General features: G+C 38.7%; 5 protein-coding genes across 8 annotated transcripts in view; 3 read left to right on the top strand and 2 right to left on the bottom strand.

Annotated features, from left to right (window-relative positions):
* capn15 (calpain 15) overlaps positions 1-2,627 on the top strand; it is a 28,007-nt gene extending 25,380 nt beyond the window's left edge. For all 4 annotated transcript variants that reach the window (XM_039684786.2, XM_039684783.2, XM_089126004.1 and 1 more), the window contains one exon: positions 485-2,627. In XM_039684786.2, the coding sequence (XP_039540720.1) occupies positions 485-662 (178 nt within the window). In that variant the 3' untranslated portion in view covers positions 663-2,627. The remainder of the gene's footprint in view (positions 1-484) is intronic.
* Positions 2,628-4,853: 2,226 nt separating this feature from the next.
* Positions 4,854-12,347, top strand: LOC120488001 (MSS51 mitochondrial translational activator). The gene is made up of 6 exons (XM_039684443.2): positions 4,854-5,011; positions 5,101-5,247; positions 7,099-7,223; positions 7,309-7,872; positions 10,445-10,538; positions 11,395-12,347. Exons 1-6 carry the CDS (start codon positions 4,854-4,856, stop codon positions 11,576-11,578), a joined length of 1,272 nt encoding a protein of 423 aa, XP_039540377.2. The 3' UTR covers positions 11,579-12,347.
* Positions 12,348-12,476: 129 nt separating this feature from the next.
* LOC120488003 (MSS51 mitochondrial translational activator) lies at positions 12,477-18,006 on the top strand. Its single transcript, XM_039684444.2, has 6 exons — positions 12,477-12,637; positions 14,641-14,784; positions 14,865-14,989; positions 15,056-15,619; positions 15,996-16,086; positions 16,365-18,006. Exons 1-6 carry the CDS (start codon positions 12,621-12,623, stop codon positions 16,561-16,563), a joined length of 1,140 nt encoding a protein of 379 aa, XP_039540378.2. The 5' UTR covers positions 12,477-12,620; the 3' UTR covers positions 16,564-18,006.
* Positions 18,007-18,031: 25 nt separating this feature from the next.
* Positions 18,032-19,197, bottom strand: LOC120488473 (myeloid-associated differentiation marker-like protein 2). Its single transcript, XM_039685212.2, has one exon. It carries the CDS (start codon positions 19,024-19,026, stop codon positions 18,172-18,174), a length of 855 nt encoding a protein of 284 aa, XP_039541146.2. The 5' UTR covers positions 19,027-19,197; the 3' UTR covers positions 18,032-18,171.
* Positions 19,198-20,202: 1,005 nt separating this feature from the next.
* Positions 20,203-21,706, bottom strand: LOC120488477 (myeloid-associated differentiation marker-like protein 2). Its single transcript, XM_039685216.2, is given in 2 exon segments — positions 20,203-21,474; positions 21,476-21,706. Coding segments are annotated over 2 exon segments (861 nt in total). The 5' UTR covers positions 21,661-21,706; the 3' UTR covers positions 20,203-20,798.
* Between the last annotated feature and the right edge of the window lie 1,742 nt (positions 21,707-23,448).

Raw genomic sequence — 23,448 nt, 5'->3', positions numbered from 1 at the left:
GTCATTCACATGCTTTAAGTTCTGCCGTTTCAATCAACACACATATTCATTTCACTTAAATAAAGATCATTCATAATAATACTCTTGAGCTTCAGTTTAGTAGAGTAGAGTGAAAAAAATATTAAAGATGTGTAATGATAATAAGATGACTTAATAACATGTTTTGATTATTATAAACATCTACATCTGTTTTTAGGACCATCATTATCATTATTATTACACTTATGACAATTAAGTACATTTTGACTTTGGTGTTAGCAATTAATACATATTTTATATTATTATCATCTGTATTTACTCTAGCCTACTTGTATGCATTATCATAATAATGTGAATTTCTGTGAAGTGAACATGTGATGCTGCCTTAAAACCAGCATTATAATGCATTATAATGTTGCTGCTTAACTTTAGAAAAGCCTTCATGCCTAAAAGTGCTTTCTGTGCATGTGTTGTGTGTTTTCTAAGACTAACCCGTGTGTTTCAGGCAGGTGCTGGTGGTCCTGTCCCAGCTGGAGGGGAATGCTGGGTTCTCCATCACACACAGACTGGCCCATAGGAAAGCAGCGCAGGCGTCTCTGGGCGACTGGACGTCGAGTAAAGCCACGCACTCGCCCCAACTTACCCCGGACACTGACGGACTGCACAGACCGCGGCCACTTTGACACACGCTTAAACACACACACACACACACACATAGACCCGTGCTGATGAACGCAAACGCAGGCACTTGAGACGTTCTGGGTGGAACTACTGAGCCAATCACACGTCTGCTCGCTGAGCCAAGACCCGCCCACTGCGCACACACACACACACACACACACACACACACGTGTCATGATGAACTGTCATTCAGATCCGCTCCTGGAGTCTCGCCTGCGTCTCCTGTCAGCTGACTTCACTTTTTAGTTTCTTTTACGTGCGCTCAGACAGAGAGTAAATCTCACGCAAATATTTCATGAGGCTCATTTCACCCAAAACAAAACTATTCATCAAAAGGAAAAATATGAAATTTAAACAAAACAAAAAAAAGCTAAATGGAGCCTGTTTCTTGAATCATTTTTATTAGGAGAAAAAAACAGCACATTTTCTCTTAAAATTCACATTATTTTAAGACTTCTTAATTTTTATTATTATTATTATTAGTATCAATTATATTAGATTAATTTCATTGCAATTAACCACATTTTCCCACAAATTCACACTTTTGGATAATCGTATCATTTTTATTATTTCGAATTATTTTAACTAGATTCAGATTACTTGAATGCAGTATTTTTTGCTGGATTGTAAATCATAAAGTATGATTTTTCTTGCTGGAGGAACAACAGAAAAAGTTAAAAATGATTTTAAAACCACATCTATGATAATATATCAGGGTTTTTTTGCCACATTTAAGGAATGAGAATATATTTTTTGCATAATTTCATCTGAATTTGGGGCAAAAATATCTTAACAGCCCAACATAAAGGATTTAATTTCCTTAATTAATTTAAATCTTTATTCTTTCTTCAATCTTATGGTGAAGTGTGTCAATCTCATGACATGTTTTGTGAGATTTAGGTTTCTCGCCATTCTGACAGCCAATCAGCAAACTGTTCTGGGGTCACATGATCTGCATACTTGATTTCAGTGGAAGGCCACGTGTGCGAGGGGTTTATGTGGGCGCGTTACGTGCGTAAACCATCTTTTAATTTATGCGTTTTAGTAAAGCGGAAGCACAAGTTGAGCTGCGAGCTGATCTGTCGTCAGTTTGGTCCCGTGAGCATGATGATGTCACCGCTGGACGACCTGTGCTGGATGTGATTGGTCGAGTCTCTCTGTGCACTGATGTTTAGTCCAGCGTCTCTGCATCTTGAGTACCGGTGTGTATTTCCCCTCTGGATGTGTGTTGCTCATTGTCTCCCTCTGTTGGTGGCTCTGGTGTGACGTCACACACATTCTCTGTCTGTCTTTTGTGACGTCACACTCGTTGTCTATCTTTCTTTTTGTAAATTGTACAGCGCTGTTCCCCTCTGCACAATCCAATCTGAAGTACTCGCTGTAATTATACGGATCTCTGTCGGGCGGGAGTATAATATGTAGAATATTTTATTGATTCTTGGACAAAAAAATGTATAAAAGTCTAAAAATCTGTACGGTTCATTTGCAATCTCAGGTTCTGTTGGACCAAATGACAAATAAAGTTGTTTTTTGTTTCTTTATTTTTTAATCAAGAAACTTGTGAGTTGCTGATTTTTATTATTTTATTTCCTGACGGATGTGTCTGTTTTTTCCATTGTGATGTAGAGACAGCTGGAGGATGTTCATTAGATCATGTTGTTGCTGATTTCATGTTGTTATTTATTGACCGACAGTATGTTTATTATGATCATCATCTCAAATAGGTTTATACAGGCCATGATCAGACGTTTATATGGGTCACTCTCAGGAAACGGTGCATTTCAGAATTTTTTTTTCTTACAATTTTAATTAATTTCTGCATTGTCTCTGAATGAAAGTGTTTTAATCTCAATTACTGCAAACTTTAGGTTACTTTTTTATCCTATATAATTCTTTCAAATATAGTAGGACATAGGATGTGTAAATTGAATTATATTCTATTAAAAAACAATTACATTTCAATTTTATTTATTCTACAAGTTGTTTTGCTTTACACTGACTGAACATAGAAAATCCTTAAAATGGTGTGAAAATCAGTAGCCTATATTCTTACCGGTTAATTATATAAATGTCAATTATATCGTAATGTAAAGTTATTTATATATGTTTTTTCTTAATATATACTTTATAACAATTTTACCAGTGTGCTTTACAACAATAACAACTATTTAAAAAAAGGAAAATAAATAATTAAATTTAAAAATCACACACACACACATATATATATATATATATATATATATATATATATATATATATAATCATATTTAATGGGAAAGAAGTATTTAGTCATAATAATTGAATATGTAAATGTATAAAAATGATTTTATTTATTTTATATATATGATGCCTATATAGCCATATCATTTTATTTATTTTTCATTATTTCATCATGATTAAACAAAGAAATAATGAAAAATGATTAAATAAATAAAATATAATTATATGATATGAATAAATAAAACAATTAAATATATAAGTATTATTTTTCCACAGGCCTATATATATATATATATATGAAAAAGAAAAATGTGTGATTAAATAATTACAAAAAAAAGATATGTAGAATTATGTCTGTTAATGACCCAGAACTTATAAAAAAAAATGCATTTAAGCAAATCCAGCAGACATATTGACATTAAAACCCCGTCAGTTCCTTCCCGGGGATCAGGGCATGATGTCGGGCATGGAGAGGGCGACACGGCGAGTGATCGGGCACTGGGGCAATAACATCCCGGGGGTCAGGAGCTCTTCAGGAAACTAGAGCCTTGGGGGGAAGGGGATTCTGGGTAATTGAACACGTTCCCTCAACCTGGACGAGCGTCCGTCTCTCCCCTCATCCCAAAAAAGGAGAGAGGGATGAGTGAGTGAAAGAGAGGTGCAGTTACTGTGAAGAACAAGCAGACATCGCCAGTCTTCTCATGAACTGCAGATCACAGTCTCTGTGAGTATTGATGTTATAACTATCATATTTATAGTATTTCTGCAGTGGTAGTTTCTCTTATATATTGCGCAGGTATATAAATATATTAGAAATAATTTGACGTGATAAAACTTCTCTTTCACTCTCCGTCTGTCTCTTGCGTGGTTTGGAAGATTGATGTCTTTGTTTGTGAGTTTCTGATGTGAAATATTGCCGTTTATCAGTTTGTTCATGTCTCGCTCAAGGATTCACTTCTATAGTGGAAAATTGTTTAATGTAGGCTATTAATCATATGGTAAAGTTATGATAATGTTGTGAGCAATTCACAAAGAAATGTCTCCTAAAAACAAACATAAATGGAAAAAGTTGACTAAATTGACTTGTGATTTGACTAAATTGATCAAATATGACAGTAAAGACATTCACATTGTTACCAAAAAAAGAGTGTTTCAAATAAATGCTGTTCTTTCAACATGCTAGTCATCAAATAATCCAAAAATAAATGTTTATCACAGTTTCCAGTAAAATATGAACTGTTTTAAACATTGATTATCATAAGAAATGAGCATTAAATCCTCATATTAGAGTGATTTCTGAAGGATCATGTGACACTGCAGACTGGAGTAATGATGCTGAAAATTCAGCTTTGATCACAGGAATAAATTACATTTTAATATATATTACAATAGAAAACAGTTATTCTAAATAATAATAATATTTCATATTTTTACTGTGTTTTAAATCAGATAAATGCAGCCTTGGCGAGCAAGAAAAAAAATATTACAACCCCAAACTTTATAGGCTCAACCACAAATAATAAATTAATTAAATGTACTTAATATAATTTTATAGATATATTATTTCATATTTACTTATTTGTATTATAGTAATACGATTTTCACAGTATTACTATAAACATTGCTGGGTTGTTTCAACCCAAATTATGGGTCACATATGGACAAACCCAAAAGTTTAGTTGAAAAAAAAAAATGTCCAGTTGAAAGTTAAAGTTAAATTACATTTATAACCCAACATTTGGGTTTGTCCATATTTGACCCAAATTTGGGTTAAAACAACCCAGCATTGTGTAGAGTAATGTGTGTTTTATTTAGCAAATTCTAATTGTTTTCTTTTCATTTTGAATTGAAATATGACAGAATGAGTGTTACTGTATAGTCACAGTGTCTGCAGTATTTCTACTCATTAATAATGGCTGATATGTGAATGAACAGACTGAACAGAAAGCTCTCGAGTAAAGACGTCGTCCACGATGGCCGGTCCGGATCCAGCGCTCCCAGACTCGTTCACTCCGACTTCAAGCAGCGTTTACTCGGATCAGTTCGGCTTTTACTCTCTGGACTGTAACGTTCCTGGACTTTCTAAGGTCATCTTAGACAAACTCAACATGAAAGACTACAAAGATTACAGGTGATGAGGAACACACATAGTGGGAAGTGAGTTTGTAGCCTTCAGATGTTGTCACTCTCTCTCTCTCTCTCTCTCTCTCTCTCTCTCAGGGCAGCATTGGAGGGAAAAGGAAAGGTGGGCTTTCGCTCTTACAAAGAAATGTTTCAAAATCTAGAAGACACGTTTAAATTCTGTGCCTGCTGCTCCAAACTACCATCCAACCTTCCTGATCCTCGAGCGCTCAGACGCTGCATCAAGTGAGTGTCCAGCACACATGACAAGAAGGGGAACACATGGGACTCGTTGACTTTTTAACACCACTGCTCTGGTAACTAAGCCCAAATTCACCCCATGAGGAAAAACATCAAGCTTTTGTAAATCATTATTATGACATACCAAGTTGAAATTATGACAAGTCAAAATTATGACATAAATAGCAAATCATTACAAAAATAATGATTCGCTTTATACAACTAATTAGCACATTACAACATTGAAAAGTCAATATTATGACAAAAAAGAACAAATATTCTGGCTTGAAAAGTCAAGACAAGAGGAAATTAAGACTTTAAAATCATAATGATTACTTTAAAAAGTCATGATTTTGACATAAAAAGTCGAAAAGACAAAATTATGACTTTAAAAATCATAATTATTACTTTAAAAAGTCTAAGTTTTGCAATTTTGTATTAAATTATGGCATTAAAAGTCCAAATCACAGTCGAAAAGTCGAAATTAAGCAAAACCATCATAATTATGACAGAAAAAATGATTATGCCGTAAAAAAGTGAAATTATATTTATCTCATATTTGAATCATATTTATAATTGTTATTTCATAATTAATATTTTCTAAAGCATGATTATTTTCTTATGTGGCGGTGGAACGGGGCTCCAGGTAACCAGCAGGTCACGTCGGTCAGGCTTTTGTGGAGTGTTTTGATTATAAAACAGGGACAAAACAGCAAAAACAGGGACGTCTGGTCACTCCAGTCTCAATAATCCCTGTATCCCACACAGCTGTTGCCGTCTCTGCTGTAGCGGATCACTTTCCTCCTGAAGACATTATCACCCGCTTATTAACATACATAAAAATCTCATGCCAGATGTTAACACCTATGTGCTAACACGCTAACCCAACCCTCATGCTAACACCTCAGCACCACTAATGATGAACTATGAAACAACTCATCAAGTTTGTATCTATGGTGTTTGTTGTAAAAACATAATCACAGTAATAATCACAAAACATAACTGGAAGCATAATTTAACTATGATACTTGTAGTAAAAACCATAGTGACTGCAGCACTCATGAAAAGGAGCCATTGTTTTACCACATTAACAATCAGCTGCGATTTTTTTCTTAAAATCATAGCAACCACAAAATTACCAAGCAAGTAAGCTCAGTTTAATAGTTGTAAAATCTTAGTATTGTAGCCATTGCAACCCTGTTTTTGCTACTTATTCATTAGTTTACACACTCAAAATTTAGCTTTAGTTTATTTACACACCGTTCTGGTTTAGAAGAATAAGACACTGCAAAGATCCGACCGCAGACATTCAGCTAAAAATAGCAGACTGTTCATTGAACAGAACCCCAGTGTCAGCTCACTTTGTGTGTGTGTGTGTGTAACATCATATTCCAGGATGACAATGTCCAGATTCATCAGGCTCAGATTGTGAAAGGCTCATTTTCACACATTATTAATCACTGCAATAATTAGCCGGGGAGTGTGTGCATAGTCAGACTACTAAGAGTTAAGTTTTGGTTAAATAAAATATACAACATATTGTATTTTTTTAATATACAGTCTATTATTAGATATATCATCTTAACGTAGTCGGTTACGTCTCCTTTTGTATGTGCCGGCTGTTCTCATAAAACCCGATCCGATTTTTTTTTTGGCCTTTGTGCAGAGGAGCAATGTTTACGACAAGGTCACACACACCACATGATGCGCCACCACAATAAAAACTTAAAGTAGTGAAATGATGAGGGCAGCTTCTAAAAACAGCACAGACCTTTTAATCCGTCTGTTGAAACCCCGACTCGTAATGACATAACGTAATATGTGACTGTTTAACGTGTGTGTGCTTCGTTGTGTCAGGTGTCTGAATGTGTATTACTGCAGTAAAGACTGTCAGAGGAAAGACTGGTCTTTGCATAAGAAGTTCTGTAAAACGCTGCACAAGGTGTCCATCGACAGGCTGGCGGAGTGGCTCGTTCACACGGGTGAGAGAGAACAGCGGATGGGGTTGCTAGGGAGTCGTGAGTGGTTGCTGAGTAGTATTCTGTCAATCACCCTGTGGTCCAATAGGGGATCTTCCTTTCCCTACGGAGGTGTGGTCTCGTCCCGCTAAAGACGTCAGGTGTTGGGATGATTGGGTCTCAATGCAAGGAGATCTGACACCCCGTCTGGAGCCGATCCTGTCCGGGAAAAACATGACAGATCTCTGGACCAATGGCTGCAGGCCGAGGCCTGAGGAGGCGGAGCTTCGTGAGTCTGTGTGGCGGGTGTGCAGCGAGTTCTTCTCTCGGCCGCTGACGGTGGGCCTCGGGATTCAAATGTCCCGTCTGGACCCGTATTCCCGGCCTCTGACCGTACATCTGGTCGGAGCTGGTCACAACGAGACGCTGGGAGCCCGAGTGTCCGACATGGACGAGCTCAGCCGCATGTTCCCGGGGCACCAGGGGCTGGAGGTGGTGATGGTGGGGCCCGAGGTCGTCCAGGGGCCCATCATGAGGCCTCCGCTGAGGGCGTTCGGACCCCGGGAAAGAGTTTACATCAGCGCTTACAAGGGCCTTTACCACCAGTTCTGGGAGGAAGTTGTGGAGAAAGGAGAAGCAGCCAAACCGGATCTAGTGGTTGGATTTCACCCAGGTACAGGTTTGCTGGAATAAATTAAAATATAAATATTACATTCACTTTTTTTTGTTGCTGAAATAAATAAGCTTGAAGTACTAAAGTGACTAAAACTGAAATAGAAATTAAATAAAGCAAAATGGGTAGGTTTAGGGGTGGGGTTAGGGATCAGGGGTGGAGATGGGTAGGATTAGGGGTGGGGTTAGGGATCAGGGGGTGGAGATGGGTAGGATTAGGGGTGGGGTTAGGGATCAGGGGTGGAGATGTGTAGGATTAGGGGTGGGGTTAGGGATCAGGGGGTGGAGATGGGTAGGATTAGGGGTGGGGTTAGGGATCAGGGGGTGGAGATGGGTAGGATTAGGGGTGGGGTTAGGGATCAGGGGTGGAGATGTGTAGGATTAGGGGTGGGGTTAGGGATCAGGGGGTGGAGATGTGTAGGATTAGGGGTGGGGTTAGGGATCAGGGGTGGAGATGTGTAGGATTAGGGGTGGGGTTAGGGATCAGGGGGTGGAGATGGGTAGGATTAGGGGTGGGGTTAGGGATCAGGGGGTGGAGATGTGTAGGATTAGGGGTGGGGTTAGGGATCAGGGGGTGGAGATGTGTAGGATTAGGGGTGGGGTTAGGGATCAGGGGGTGGAGATGGGTAGGATTAGGGGTGGGGTTAGGGATCAGGGGGTGGAGATGTGTAGGATTAGGGGTGGGGTTAGGGATCAGGGGTGGAGATGGGTAGGATTAGGGGTGGGGTTAGGGATCAGGGGTGGAGATGGGTAGGATTAGGGGTGGGGTTAGGGATCAGGGGGTGGAGATGGGTAGGATTAGGGGTGGGGTTAGGGATCAGGGGGTGGAGATGTGTAGGATTAGGGGTGGGGTTAGGGATCAGGGGGTGGAGATGTGTAGGATTAGGGGTGGGGTTAGGGATCAGGGGGTGGAGATGGGTAGGATTAGGGGTGGGGTTAGGGATCAGGGGGTGGAGATGTGTAGGATTAGGGGTGGGGTTAGGGATCAGGGGTGGAGATGGGTAGGATTAGGGGTGGGGTTAGGGATCAGGGGTGGAGATGGGTAGGATTAGGGGTGGGGTTAGGGATCAGGGGTGGAGATGGGTAGGATTAGGGGTGGGGTTAGGGATCAGGGGGTGGAGATGTGTAGGATTAGGGGTGGGGTTAGGGATCAGGGGGTGGAGATGGGTAGGATTAGGGGTGGGGTTAGGGATCAGGGGGTGGAGATGTGTAGGATTAGGGGTGGGGTTAGGGATCAGGGGGTGGAGATGTGTAGGATTAGGGGTGGGGTTAGGGATCAGGGGGTGGAGATGGGTAGGATTAGGGGTGGGGTTAGGGATCAGGGGGTGGAGATGTGTAGGATTAGGGGTGGGGTTAGGGATCAGGGGTGGAGATGGGTAGGATTAGGGGTGGGGTTAGGGATCAGGGGTGGAGATGTGTAGGATTAGGGGTGGGGTTAGGGATCAGGGGTGGAGATGGGTAGGATTAGGGGTGGGGTTAGGGATCAGGGGGTGGAGATGGGTAGGATTAGGGGTGGGGTTAGGGATCAGGGGGTGGAGATGTGTAGGATTAGGGGTGGGGTTAGGGATCAGGGGGTGGAGATGGGTAGGATTAGGGGTGGGGTTAGGGATCAGGGGGTGGAGATGGGTAGGATTAGGGGTGGGGTTAGAGATCAGGGGCGGAGATGGGTAAGATTAGGGGTGGGGTTAGGGATCAGGGGGTGGAGATGGGTAGGATTAGGGGTGGGGTTAGGGATCAGGGGGTGGAGATGGGTAGGATTAGGGGTGGGGTTAGGGATCAGGGGGTGGAGATGGGTAGGATTAGGGGTGGGGTTAGAGATCAGGGGGCGGAGATGGGTAGGATTGTTAATTTAGCATTAATTAAACATTTCACTACCAAAAAAAAAAAACAGGCAAAAACTCAGCAAGTCTTTTTTTAACCAGTTCATTGAAATGAATATGGATTATTTGTTTTGTGCAGTGAGGTGTTGAGTGAGATTTGACTTTCTCTAGTCCTGTTGTCTTCGTGTTCAGACGTTTGACCCCTTGAGCTCCAGTGAGGGGTTTAGTTTCCATCTATAGCATCAGACGGGTGTTTCTCTTAGGGAGATTCACTCTGTAGACAGCTGCCAGACTTTAACAAGCAGTGATGATTTATATAACAGATGAGAGTTTGAGAGATTCCTGAGCAGTTTACCAGAATGGCACACGGACATGTTCGAAGAGACTGGACAACTTATTTAAACAATATTTTAGCAGAAACATCAGCGTTTTCACAGATCAGATGGAAGATGAGCTCTAACTGAAGATTATCTCTGTAATAAATGAACTGTGAGTCACTTAGTACATCCTCATGCTGAAAACCAAGTCAAATTCATGCATGAGTGACAAACACACACCGCTGCTCTTAAGTCCTTGACAGCGCTTGTCAACTTTAAATCTGCTCATATCCAAACACATCTAATCTGGGAAGCGAGGATATACTCACTATCAATCATAAAGCAGAGACAGAGATTATCCAGCTAAACTCTCTGTGTGTGGTTTGATGGATGTCTCAGCGCCTGACTGTCCTCTGTTTCTCGCTGATCTCATCAGGGTTTCATGCGTCTCAGGGGTTAGGAGAGGGCTGGCTGCCCACCTTACTGCTGCTCAGAGACTACAACATCCCATCCGTCTTCACTATGTACAAGTAGGTGACGCACAGACATACTCCAATTAAGTGTTTACATGCATGCATATTCCAGAGTTTTGAAATAAGATTTATTTTTTTTCATGCAACCCAACCCAAGCACCCCAGGGTTTGATTCCAGGGGGTGCGTTAAAATAATAAATGCATTGAATGCAATGCAAGCCGCTAGTATAAAATTACACCAATCAGAGAGTCGGAAAAAGCCAATAGCTTTTCAGCTATAAAAGTGGGCGGAGCCTACGTCTCAGAAAGTGGATGCTTGTTTTCGCAACATATTGCAAAAAAATATATATAAAAAGGACAGAATTCGGACTTTTTCCTTGCAATTCTGGGTTTAGATCTCACAATCAGACGTACAAGATACAAACTCGCATTTCTGATTTTTTTCTGAAACACAGAATTGCGAGGAGAATAAGTCTATGATTGGATGATTATTGTAGTGATTATTATGTTTCTAACATAATGTTATATGTGTGGCAACCGTTCTTAACTCTAACTGAAAGAGTGTGTAGCTTTTCATTTCTGAAACAATCATGTAAGAACATCATGTTCATATTCCAGGATGACATTGTCAGGATTCATCAGGAGATAAATTAATTTCATTGATGTAAATAAATCTTGTGATGTTATTTCCATCGAGATCTGTAAAGTCTCCTCCAGCACATCCCAAAGACTTCAGTGAATTTAAGCTCTGGATTCATGTGAGAAAATGATTCTTCGAGCTCCTCACAACCATTCTTTCACAATCTGAGCCTGATGAATCATCCTGGAATATGAACATGTTCTTCCTATGGTTGTTTCAGAAATACTGTCCATTACTGTCAGTCATCTTCTCTACTGTGTCTCTGTGTTGCAGTGATGCAGAGCTGCAATATTCCTTGCAGATTCTCAAAGAACTTGAGATGGACGTTAAAGACACCGGACCGAATCCCTTCAGCTCCCAGAAACCCGAGCAGGTCCAGTCCAGCCCAAACAAACCCCCCAGTTACTGCAACGCTTTTTATATTTACTTTCAGGGTCTGCAACCGGAGGAAGAGTAGATTTACAGGGACCTTTGCTTTCTGAGAGCGTTTCTCACTAAAGCCTTTGGAGATCAGTCACATCTTTAAAAAGTCACAAATAATACCCTGTTAGAGCCATCTTAATTTCCTTTCAGTTGTCTCTTGGAATAAGAGTCGAATATTTGTCTATTCAATGAGAGGACTGAATTTCTATTACCTTTTTTGTTATTTCTTTGAGCTGAATACCTCTCCCTAGTGTTACAAACCGGTCACTGCACCTTCATAACAACTGTGGGGTCCTGCTTTAAGGGATTTAGTAGTTAGCCCAAGATGCCTGTCAGTAAAACACATTTTTCAACCACATAGGTTGTAGGTAGGTTGTCAGTTTTATTTTTAATTTCTCTTTGGACATAATCATGTATGGAAATAAATGGATTATACTTAGGCTACCTCAAGCGTGTTGACTGGATACTGGCTGGCTCATACACTAAAATGAAAATATTACAGTTTATTATGCGATTATAGTAGGCTATTTAATTAAAGAAATGTTTCAAAAAACAAATGTTTAATCTAAAACTGCTGTTATTTGCTTGCAGCGCAATTTATTAAACTGTAGCGCCCCCTAGTGCTTAAATCTGCCACGACATTTTCTTTATTCGCTCATGTGATTTTATATTATTTTAATTATGAGCTTTTAATTTTAAAACAAACGATCTGTTTTGAACTTGTGTCAGACTGTGTTATCCCTGTTTTAATTTAGATTATTTATTTGATATGAAAGTATTATTCTGAAGCTAATAAATTATAAGCTAATTTAAAAAAACGTGTCTGTCTGTCATTGAAAGCGCAACAGGGCGCTTAATAATAACATAATTATTATTATGTATATGTATAATAACAGTATCGGGTGTGTGAGATTGATGATAATGTAGACACCCCGAGAATCATCTTCTCCCAGAAGCCTCCAGAAAAAACACTCGCACACAGGCGCGCGCGGGTATAAAACACGACACACACACCCACAAACTCAAACTAACAGCGTCTCAGCTTCACTTCATCTGTCAACGTGTGACCGTGAACAATGAACGACTCCAGCAGGTAAGACCCACGTTTTAAAACCATCCTCTGACTGTAATATCACTGTGAATAAAGTGTGTAGTACTTCACTGTAAGACAGACGAGGTCACGTGATCCATTCCACTCTGGATTCATAAGTTTACCTTATGCACTGACACACGTGCACTTTTAAAAATGTATGAGTAAAACTTTTAAAAGTTTTTAGTCACTAAGCAGACATGGATGTAAAATATTATTATTAGTTTTTTATTGAAATAGTTCAAAAGTTTATAATTTAGTCGTTCATGGTTATTTCTTTATGTGTTTGTTGATTGCATGTGCTCGTATTCGTGCATTAAGGAAGTTGTGTGTCTTAAAACGTTTGTCTCAGCTGTCTGTCACTGCATGCTGGATATTTTGAGATGTGATATAAATATCCCAGCAGCTGTCTGTGCTTCTCTTCATCCACTCCGGACTCACGAATGCTCGTTTAGTAGCCTAATTAAATCAAATACAGAACAATTTGCTGTTTATGCATTAATCATATTTATACTGCTTCATTTGTTTTTTATTAAAAGAGCAGGGGTTTGCAAACCAAGAATAGGCCATTAATAACACTACACAAGCTGATTCTCTCTGTGTTCACATTCAGTAGTCGTTTCCAATGCCAAAGTTTATAGTGAACTTTATCAATATTAACATGAACTGCAAAGGCCCAAACATATACACATGAATTGAGTCTTTTGTTTCTAAATGTCACTTAAATTTAACCAGTTTCTTGTATTAATAATTCACAGCACAAAACATACCATGTTTATAATCTTACAGCAAGTGAACCTGTATTTAATGTTGTGCATGTCATGTTTAATTTGACATAATGTATAGTATTATGGCAAGCCGTTTTAGCTTTTATTCATTTCCAGGATATGAATGCTTGATATCAACAATTCAATTCTTGATTTTCTTGATATCAAAAATTTTATTTTCACTAGTGAAATGTCACCATAGGCTGCCATTCAAAACCAATTGTTGATGTCAAGAATTGATTTCTTACATTTCAGAAATTCAATTATTACTAGTAAAAAAACCTTTATTTTTGATATCAAGAATTCAATTGTTACTAGTTGAAATGTCTATTCTTGATATCAATAATTGAATTGCTTCTAGTAACAATGTTCATTTTTGATATCAATAATTGAATTTTTACCAGTGACAATGTTAATTTCTGATATCATGAATGTGATTGTTACTAGTAAGAAAGCCATTTTAGATATCTGAAATAATATTGATATCAGAAATACATTTTAAATTTTTACTAGTACCAATTGAATTCTTGATATCAAAAATAAAGGTTTTTACTAGTAATAATTGTATTTCTGAAATGTAAGAAATCAATTCTTGGTTGACATCAACAATTGGTTTTGAATGGCAGCCTATGGTGACATTTCACTAGTGAAAATAAAATTTTTGATATCAAGAAAATCAAGAATTGACATTTCAACTAATGACAATTTAATTATTGATATCAGGAATTCACATTTTTACTAGTAACAATGTAATTATTGATATCAAAAATGATATTTCTACTAGTGAAAATGACAATTACACATATCAACAATTAAATTTTTTGATCTCAAGAATTCATATCCTGGAAATGAATAAAAGCTAAAACGGCTTGCCATTATAGTTTTGCGTCTTGTTTTTGAGCTTCATCTGTCTAATTTGTCTAATGCTGTGACACATAACATATTAATTTGTGCAAAACATACAGTAGAGTTTGGACATAAATGCACTATAGTTGAAAAGTTTGCGGTCGGTAAGATTTTAAAAATGTTTTTGAAGAAGTCTCTTATGCTATTTGATCCAAAAAACAGTAATAATGCAAAATATTATTACGATTTTAATAACTGTTTTCTATTTGAATATATTCTCGCATGCAATTTATTCCTGTGATGCAAAACTGAATTTTCAGCTTTCATTTGCATTTATTTCCCCCCATTATCAGAATAGACCTGCTTCACATCTCTCTCTCTCTCTCTCTCCAGTGTTTCACAGAGCAAGGCCAATAAGCCTCTTGCGTTCCGCTCAACGAAGGAGATGTTTGAGAAAATGGAGGAATCATTCAAAATATGTGCGCGGTGTGAGAGACTCCCGTCACAGGTCCCGGGTTCGCTCAAGCGATGCACACGGTACAGTGACGTGATGATTATGAAGAGGATGTAATATCTCACATCTATAATAATCGCATCTATATCTCTGTCTTGCGCAGCTGTCTGAATGTGTATTACTGCAGTAAAGACTGTCAGAAGAAAGACTGGCCTCAACACAAACTCTACTGCAACAAACTGTGCATGGCGGGGGTGGACAGACACGTCGAGTGGATCCTTTTTAAAGGTGAGGATGAGAAAGTCTTTTTAGCACAACCCATGTTTATTTCAACTCATTCCTAACATCCAATAGGAGATCTTCCTTTCCCTACGGAGGTGTGGTCTCGTCCTGCTAACAAAGTAAGTTGTTGGAAGGACTGGTTGTCAATGCAAGGAGATCTGACACCCCGTCTGGAGCCGATCCTGTCCGGGAAAAACATGACAGATCTCTGGACCAATGGCTGCAGGCCGAGGCCCGAGGAGGCGGAGCTTCGCGAGTCTGTGTGGCGGGTGTGCAGCGAGTTCTTCTCTCGGCCGCTGACGATCGGAATGGGACTGAGGATGTTTAACTTGGACCCGTACGCTCGGCCCCTCACCATCCACGTGGTCGGAGCCGGTCACAACGAGACGCTGGGAGCCCGAGTGTCCGACATGGACGAGCTCAGCCGCATGTTCCCGGGGCACCAGGGGCTGGAGGTGGTGATGGTGGGGCCCGAGGTCGTCCAGGGGCCCATCATGAGGCCTCCGCTGAGGGCGTTCGGACCCCGGGAAAGAGTTTACATCAGCGCTTACAAGGGCCTTTACCACCAGTTCTGGGAGGAAGTTGTGGAGAAAGGAGAAGCAGCCAAACCGGATCTAGTGGTTGGATTTCACCCAGGTACAAACTAACCTCCGAAACACAGGCGTACACAAGTGTAGAGTTTGGGGTTGGTAAGATTGCACTCAAAAATACAGTAATACTGTGAGAAATCTTCTATTTTAGCATTATTACTCCAGTCCTCAGTGTTACATGATCTTCTGAAATCATTTGAATATTCTGATTTACTGCTCAAGAAGTATTTATGATTATTATCAATATTGAAAACAGTCGTGCTGCTTCATATATTTGTAGTTTTTCATCCTTGCTGATTAAAAGTGTTCACATTTTTTTCAAAACATCTTATTGACCAAGCTTTTGAACAGCTGTGTACTCACGATTCCCTCTTATATCACTGTTGTGGTTGAGCGTCATTGATTATGAACTCTGTTTGCAGGGTTTGAGGGACAGGAAGTGGGTCAGGATTGGTTGGCGACGCTTCTGCTGCTGCGAGATTTCAATATCCCCACTTTATTCACCATGATCAAGTATGTTATAACTTATGACTAATAAACATTCACACGTGCAGAACTCCATATCTGAGAATAACTACTGTTTTACTAACGCTCTCTATCTATCTATCTATCTATCTATCTATCTATCTATCTATCTATCTATCTATCTATCTATCTATCTATCTATCTATCTATCGAATCTATCTATCTATCGAATCTATCTATCTATCTATCTATCTATCTATCTATCTATCTATCTATCTATCTATCTATCTATCTATCTATCTATCTATCTATCTATCTATCTTCAGTGAAGCAGAGCTGCAGAGTTCTCTTCAGATATTCGTGGAGTTGGAGATGAATGTTAAGGACTCCGGCCCGAACCCCTTCAGTTCTCTGAAACCTGAGCAGCTGCCAAAAAGCCCCAACAAGTCACCGGTTTACTGCAACGCTCACTACATTTCTTTCTGCGGACTTCTGGAGATGAACGAGGAGGAAGAACAGAACTAAAACTGGATATTTGAACCGAAACTTAACCTCGATTTTATTTGTAAGTTAGTGCTAGTGACTGTAAAAGACAGACATTAGTAGTTTATGTGTTGAATGAAAGTCTACAAGTAGTGTAATGTTTGTTATGATGTTTTTTCCATGCAAGGCTTATAAGAATGATTTTTTTTTACAGTAGGATGAATGCATTTACAGTTTTTTTTTAATTCGCTTTGGTACTATTTTCACAAGTAAGGTGTACATTTTCAAAACTCTTAGTGCTAATATCACAACAGATCATCAAACGTGCACTTTTTTCAAACATTTCATCATGTTTTCAACTGTGTTAGTACAATTCACACTATCACAAAGTATCCTTTCACAACACAAAATAAGTTTTTCATCTACATTATTGTTTCATTCACAGTAACTGCCTTTCATAAAGCTCTTACTATCAAACTTTTGATTTGCATCTCTTTTTGTTCAGTTTAATACGTTTGTCTATTATTTAATCCAACAGATCTTAAAAATTAATCAATTAATCATTTGGTAAACCTATAGATTTTCATTTTAGCAATATACAGTATATGGACTTTGAGAACTACAGAAATAAAATGTGTGTTTGTATGAATATTTAAATTACATGTAACCACCAGTAACCACACATGATGAATACTCGTTATAGCTAATTGATTTCACATAGTGGTAACCACAATTGGCCACTATATATTGTAAATGATTGTAGAGGATGTCTTCATTGATCCTTCACTTGATTACAAATATGATGGATATTTGGAAATTATAGATTATGTAAATGTTGGGTACTGTAAGTGTATTGCCTAATGTTACAGTAAAACTGTAATCTGTCTTTTGTAGTACTGTAGCAAATTCATTTCAGCACTTCTACTAAGGCCGATTTGAAACATGTATCTTGCATTGTTTGCTGTTGGATGTTAAAAGTACTAAACTGAAAAGATCATATTGTTGTGTTTCAGTGATTAAACCAAATGTTCTCATTACATATTACAATAATCTTGTGTTTGAAATAATGATTATGTGGACTGAAAACATGTGCAACTGACTGAAGGCATTACATCAGGTTTTGAAAGAATGACTAGCTGCGTTACAAGTGTGATCAGTTTGGATTTTCGTACTAAGAGTTTTGAAAATGTACACCTTACTTGTGAAAATAGTACCAAAGCGAATAAAAAAAAGTGTCTTTACTCCTCTGTGTGCTTTACATCCTTCAATGATGAACATAGTGAACAAAATCATTTTAAGATAAACTCTCCTTAGAATAGAAATGAATTAAACATCACTGCATAGCAGTTTGCAACTATCAGCAGGAGCTGTTTTTATTTTATTAGTCTTTATAACTATTTATTTATTTAATTGAATACATAATGCAGAGTATATATATATATATATATGGAGAGACATGATTGTGTGAGTTCAAATTAATTGTACCTCTTTTGACATTGACCATTTTATTTGATTTGATCCAACATTTTCTTTCCCATATTGTGGTAGAAATCAAACACAATTCCCCTGCAAGACACTGTATTGTATGAAACACCAAGACTTTATCTTTGAATTATTGAAATAATAAAACATTCTCATGAAATCGCACATCTACTTGCTTTTACAATACACAATCAATGTCAAAACGAGGTCTGCGATGTAAAGCCCCAAGTTCACATACGTCATGGTAGTGACGAGGTTGATATCATGAATGCGAGTCTCGTGGAATTTGGAGTCTCTTTTATAGTTTTTATACCCAAACACAGGCCAGATGATGGCCGCGGACACGTACAGAGCCACGGCCACTGCGTCAAACACCAGCTCCAACTTATTGAGGTCACAGCATTTCAGAAGGTTCACACACTTTTGCAGGTGTGTAAGAATCACCACCACGGTGGGAAGAAAACACACCACGTAGACCAGAATGCACCAGATCAACCCACCAGGGACTCGGATCTCCACCCCTTTAAAGCACGTGTAGACCGCAGTGAAGAGCAGACAGGCCACGAACGCCTCCATAAAGCGCAGGACTCCTCGTATTCTGGACAGATAACCCTCAGGACACTTTAGTTTCAACTTCACCCCGTCCAACACGTACGCCACACAAGCCAGAATGGAGGCGATGGCGCAAATCATATCCGCGATGCATGTTGAGCACACAAACACAGTGCTATAGATGAGAGAGGCGGATAGCAGCATGATGGATGACAGAAGGGTCAGTCCGCAGGAGAGATCGTCCCACGTGTGCTTCAGCACCAAGATCTCTATCAGTTTATCCACCAGGCATTTCTCGATAACGAAGATCACCACAGCCACGACGAGTCCGAAGACCCACACGAACTCGCACCAGATCCCGTAGGGACTGGACATGGAGCCGCGGAACATCGGGATGATGAGGGCCAGCGCGCAGAACACCATCTCGAGGATCCGGAGACCCTGACCCAGACTCAGGTTGCACGGTGACATTGTTCTTCATCTAATGCACAAAACCACTTTGTGACTGTGTGAGCTGTGCTCAAGTGGATAGTTACTCCTAACGGCATGATTTGCATTGATAAAGTGTCGTAGAGTAGACTACACGCACCATAAACGTGTGTGTATGTGTGACTTATCTTTCTTTTCTCGGTTCAAAGCCCATTTCAGTTGTAACCTCTCTGACAAGTTGGTTTAGTGAGTGAATGAAAACAAGAGACATTTTCTATACTAGCCTAGGCTAAATGCTGATGCCCGGTTTCACAACACTCTTTTTACTCTAAAATAATTTACTCAGTTTTTTTTTTTTGGATAAAACAATTTTACAATTAAAAATATAGATACATTTTTAATGTGATGAAATCAGTTACATATAGCCAAAAAATGAACACAGTATATGTTGCTAAGTGAAAAAAAAGTAGGTAGACTATATTGACAAAGTTGAGTAGAAATAATTAAGGAAAACATTATATATTTATATACAGTAATATTACTCACACATATATATATATATATATATATATATATATATATATAAATAAAAAAATATTATTTATATATAATATATATATATATAATTATACACAGTGCACCCACATATGTGTTATGTAAACGACGAGTACAGCAGTACAGCATATTTTATGCTATCAACCAGAATAAAACTAAGATATTACAAACAATTTAATATCAAGGGCCCCCAAATATGCTGCTATATTTACTTATTAATATAGGCTAAGTCTCTTATGTTCAAAATACAGTATACAGTCATATTGTGAAATGTTTTTAAAATTTAAAATCCCTATTCTCTGTTTGAATATATTTTGAAAATGTAATTTATTCCTGTGATGAAAGCTGAATTTTCAGCATCATTTCTCCAGTCTTCAGTGTCACACGATCCTTCAGAAATCACTCTAATATGATGACTTGCAGCTCAAGAGAAAATTATGATTAATGTTGTCATATTTTGTGGAAACCTTGCATAAGAAATGTTTTAAAAACATTATTTTAATACTTTTAAAACATCATTAAAGTCGTTACTGTCACTTTTTTTGGCACAGCTTCTTACAGTCTGTTCTGGAGGCTCTAATTGTGTGTTTATAGATTTGTGCAATAGATTAAAATATAAATAACACAAATAGTAAAAACAATCATTTACTTTGAACAATCAAGCATTTTATGACAGCAAAATACATAGAAACGTACACTCCTAAAGACCGTTCTATATAGTGGAAAAAGGTTTTTCAGATGATTAGAAAGCTCTGCTCACCAAAAAAATGAAAATTAGCACATGATTTACTCACCCTGAAGCCATCCTAGAGGTGTATATGACATTCTTCTTTCAGACAAATACAATCAGAGTTATATTAAAAATGTATTGTCTCCTCCAAGCTTTATAATGGCTAGTGAATGGCTAGCTATTTTCGATTTTAAAGTTATAAATAGATATTTTTCTTGCAAAAACCCATTGGTTCATTCAGAAGGCCTTTATTAATCCCCATATGGAGCACTTTTATCATGGATGGATGCACTTTTTTGGTCTTCAAATTTTAATTATAAACCCTGGAGGAGACAGGACGTTTTTTAATATATCTCCGATTGTATTCGTCTGAAAGAAAAAATTCCCATATACGTCTAAGATGGCTTCAGGGTGAGTAAATCATGGGCTGATTTAAATTGTTGGGTGAACTATCCCTTTAAGAACTCTTCCATGAATGGTTCCTTGGGGAACCCATAGAAATCTCTCTCTTTTTGTAAAGGTGATACTATTAAGAACGTCTAAATCCACAGATTCCGCAGCAAGTGAAGACAAGGTCAATGATGTACAGGCAGAGGTTAACGTAGGTCATGAAGGTCACAACAAACTGGATGCCCCATACGCAGCTGTGCCCTGGACAGTCTTTGGGCCGCGGGTTTCCTCTGAAGCTGTAGATGGGCCAGAGGATTGCAGCAGAGATGTACAACAGAACCGATATAATCAGGAAAAGCATGGTTAAGCGATCAATGCTGAAGGGCAGACAGTTCCTTATCTTGGTCAAGATGTTGGTGATGATGATCAGGAGGGTTAGAGGCAAAGGAATGACGTAGGCCACGATGCACCACAGCAGAGCCGGTTTACCCACATAGCCGATGAGGGAAATGAGGATGATGCAGGCGACGAAGGCCTCGAGAATCTTAATGAAGCCAGGAAGCGCAGCTACATATGTTGCAGAGCGCGTCGCATCACATTTATCTTTGAACGTCTCCAGGCAGTAAAGCGCGCAACACACCGCGGAGAGGACCGTCACCATCCAGCCCCAGATGCACTTCCGGCAGACGTAGAAGTTGGCGAACATCACCGCGCACGAGAACGTGCAGAGCGAGGACATCATGGCCATGCCGGTCGTGAAGTCGTCCCAGTCCATGCATAACGCCAGCAGCTTGTGGATGAGGAACATCTCCAGTGGTGATGACCAGTGTGATGACGGGACACAAACCCCAGATCACCATGGAGTAGATCCAGTAGGTGTGTGACGGGTAACCCCAGATGTAGCCCACCACAAACGTCACCACACACACCACGATCTGCGCCAGGTGCAGCGCGCCACGGGAACTCTTCAGGGAGGACGGAGTGAACTTTGCTTTATTCATCGTGAAACTGCGGTTGCTCTACAAGAGGTCTGACGGCGTTATAGAAACGAGCTGTTCTCAGGGGAAGATAAAGATGCAAAAGACACTACAACCGTCCCACCGCAACGCTCCTCCTCCTATAGTGGTTATCAGTAAGGGTGTTATGCAAAAGTCAAGTCACATTTATTCATATAGTAGCCTATAGTGCCGATTTTTTCAACATAACAGAAAACCTAGTGTTGCAAAATGTATTGAGACATAAAATTAACAAAAATGAGTTCATCTCATATTTTCTCACACTCAAGCCATGACTCATTCTTTCAAGCTTTATAATGGGAGTGAATGAGATTTTGAAGCCCAAAAAGCACATCCATAAAGACAACAAGTGATTATAGATAAAGATAACAAGTGATTATAGTTTATAAAATATTTTTTTCATGCAAATCCGCATGGCTTTGCTTCAGAAGGCCTTTATAACTCACTAGAGCAGTACTTTTATGATGGATGGATGTGTTTTATGGTTTCAAAATCTTCAAAAAAAGAGGTACCGTTCACAATTATAAAACTTGGAAGAGCCTGGATATTTAACTCCGAGTTCGGCTGCCTGAAAGACCTAGGATGGCTCGAGGGTGAGTAACTACAAAAGTATGCTAGCATTTTGCTAACGTTCCTGTCATTTCTGAATGTTCGAAACGTCCATTAAAAAAAAAAAAACTGTTTATTCTTGGTTGTGCAAACAATAAGGAAACATTCAATTTGATCATTCTTCATACATTAAAGTAATGTAAAGCAAATATATTGCGGTCATTGAGACGCAAGAGTAGTTTTATTTTAAATATTAGTCTCTTAACAGATATTTACATCGAGTCTGGCGTTTTAATTTATTTGCTTTTGGTGTACTCTAGTGGGTAAACTGTTTTTAATGGCAGGCTAGCAGTTATCGTTGACTCGCGCTAGCCTAGCACCGGCGAATTGTGAACTGGAACGACTCAGACTGAATGAACATTTTTGAAAAATGTCTCCACTGATAAATAACACTAGGCCCGATGTTCAAAATCCTGAACCACCCCTTAAAGCACATGGACCCTGGCAAGAATCCCCCTATTACTTATATTCATAACTGGTTAATGGGAAAGTCACTGAATTCAAACATGAAATAGTCTGTTTCTTACAGTTGAAAGTTGTAAATGAAAATGAAATGGAGGGAAATAATAGTCAAATGTTTTACAGCCGTTGATTTGACTATCTTTGTTTTTTATTTGACAGAATCAGATAGTGGTGTAGAATTGCAAGCTCAATTTATCCTTAAATAAATTACCTTCAATTTACATCTTAGCACATATCCTCAATGCTATTGAGTTTCCTGAAGAACATCTTTGAATAATTTTAAGAAACCGTTGATGACTTTATTTAAAATGTGCCTCAGTGCCTGTGACAATCTAAAAGCATGAGATTGTTTATGCTAATGTCATGTAAGTTGCTTTTGCTGCAGAGGAATGCATCTATGTTTATATATTCATGTTTATGTGTTAAGCCTGAGAATCAAACCGGTCCATCAGCTAATGTGTTGTTGCAGCCTCAAATCTCTAAAATGTGAATAACAGTGAATGTACCAACAACAGACCCTTTATTTGCAGACAAACAGGTAATTGAATAAGTGCAATATTAAATTATGTATCTGGTTTTGAAGGTTAACATATTTTAATAATCAGTTATTCAAGTGTGGAGTTGCTTTCTTGTTGTCCTTGTTCCTCATTAGCCATGCATGATCTTGCATAATCATTATGTCTATGATGCTGGATTATATTA

This window comes from Pimephales promelas, chromosome 22 (genome assembly GCF_988280905.1).
Source record: "Pimephales promelas chromosome 22, fPimPro1.hap1.1, whole genome shotgun sequence".
NCBI lineage: Eukaryota > Metazoa > Chordata > Actinopteri > Cypriniformes > Leuciscidae > Pimephales > Pimephales promelas.
The sequence above is the reverse complement of the archived record's forward strand: the minus strand, read 5'-3'. Positions and strand labels throughout refer to the sequence as shown.

Coding starts and splice junctions, on each gene's coding strand:
- LOC120488003 (XM_039684444.2), top strand. Junction 14,990..15,055: donor CGAGTGGATCCTTTTTAAAG/GTGAGGATGAGA, acceptor AACATCCAATAG/GAGATCTTCCTTTCCCTACG. Junction 15,620..15,995: donor AGTGGTTGGATTTCACCCAG/GTACAAACTAAC, acceptor CTCTGTTTGCAG/GGTTTGAGGGACAGGAAGTG.
- LOC120488473 (XM_039685212.2), bottom strand. CDS start 19,026: ATGTCACCGTGCAACCTGAGTCTGGGTCAGGGTCTCCGGATCCTCGAG.
- LOC120488001 (XM_039684443.2), top strand. CDS start 4,854: ATGGCCGGTCCGGATCCAGCGCTCCCAGACTCGTTCACTCCGACTTCA. Junction 5,012..5,100: donor AAAGACTACAAAGATTACAG/GTGATGAGGAAC, acceptor TCTCTCTCTCAG/GGCAGCATTGGAGGGAAAAG. Junction 7,224..7,308: donor GGAGTGGCTCGTTCACACGG/GTGAGAGAGAAC, acceptor GTGGTCCAATAG/GGGATCTTCCTTTCCCTACG.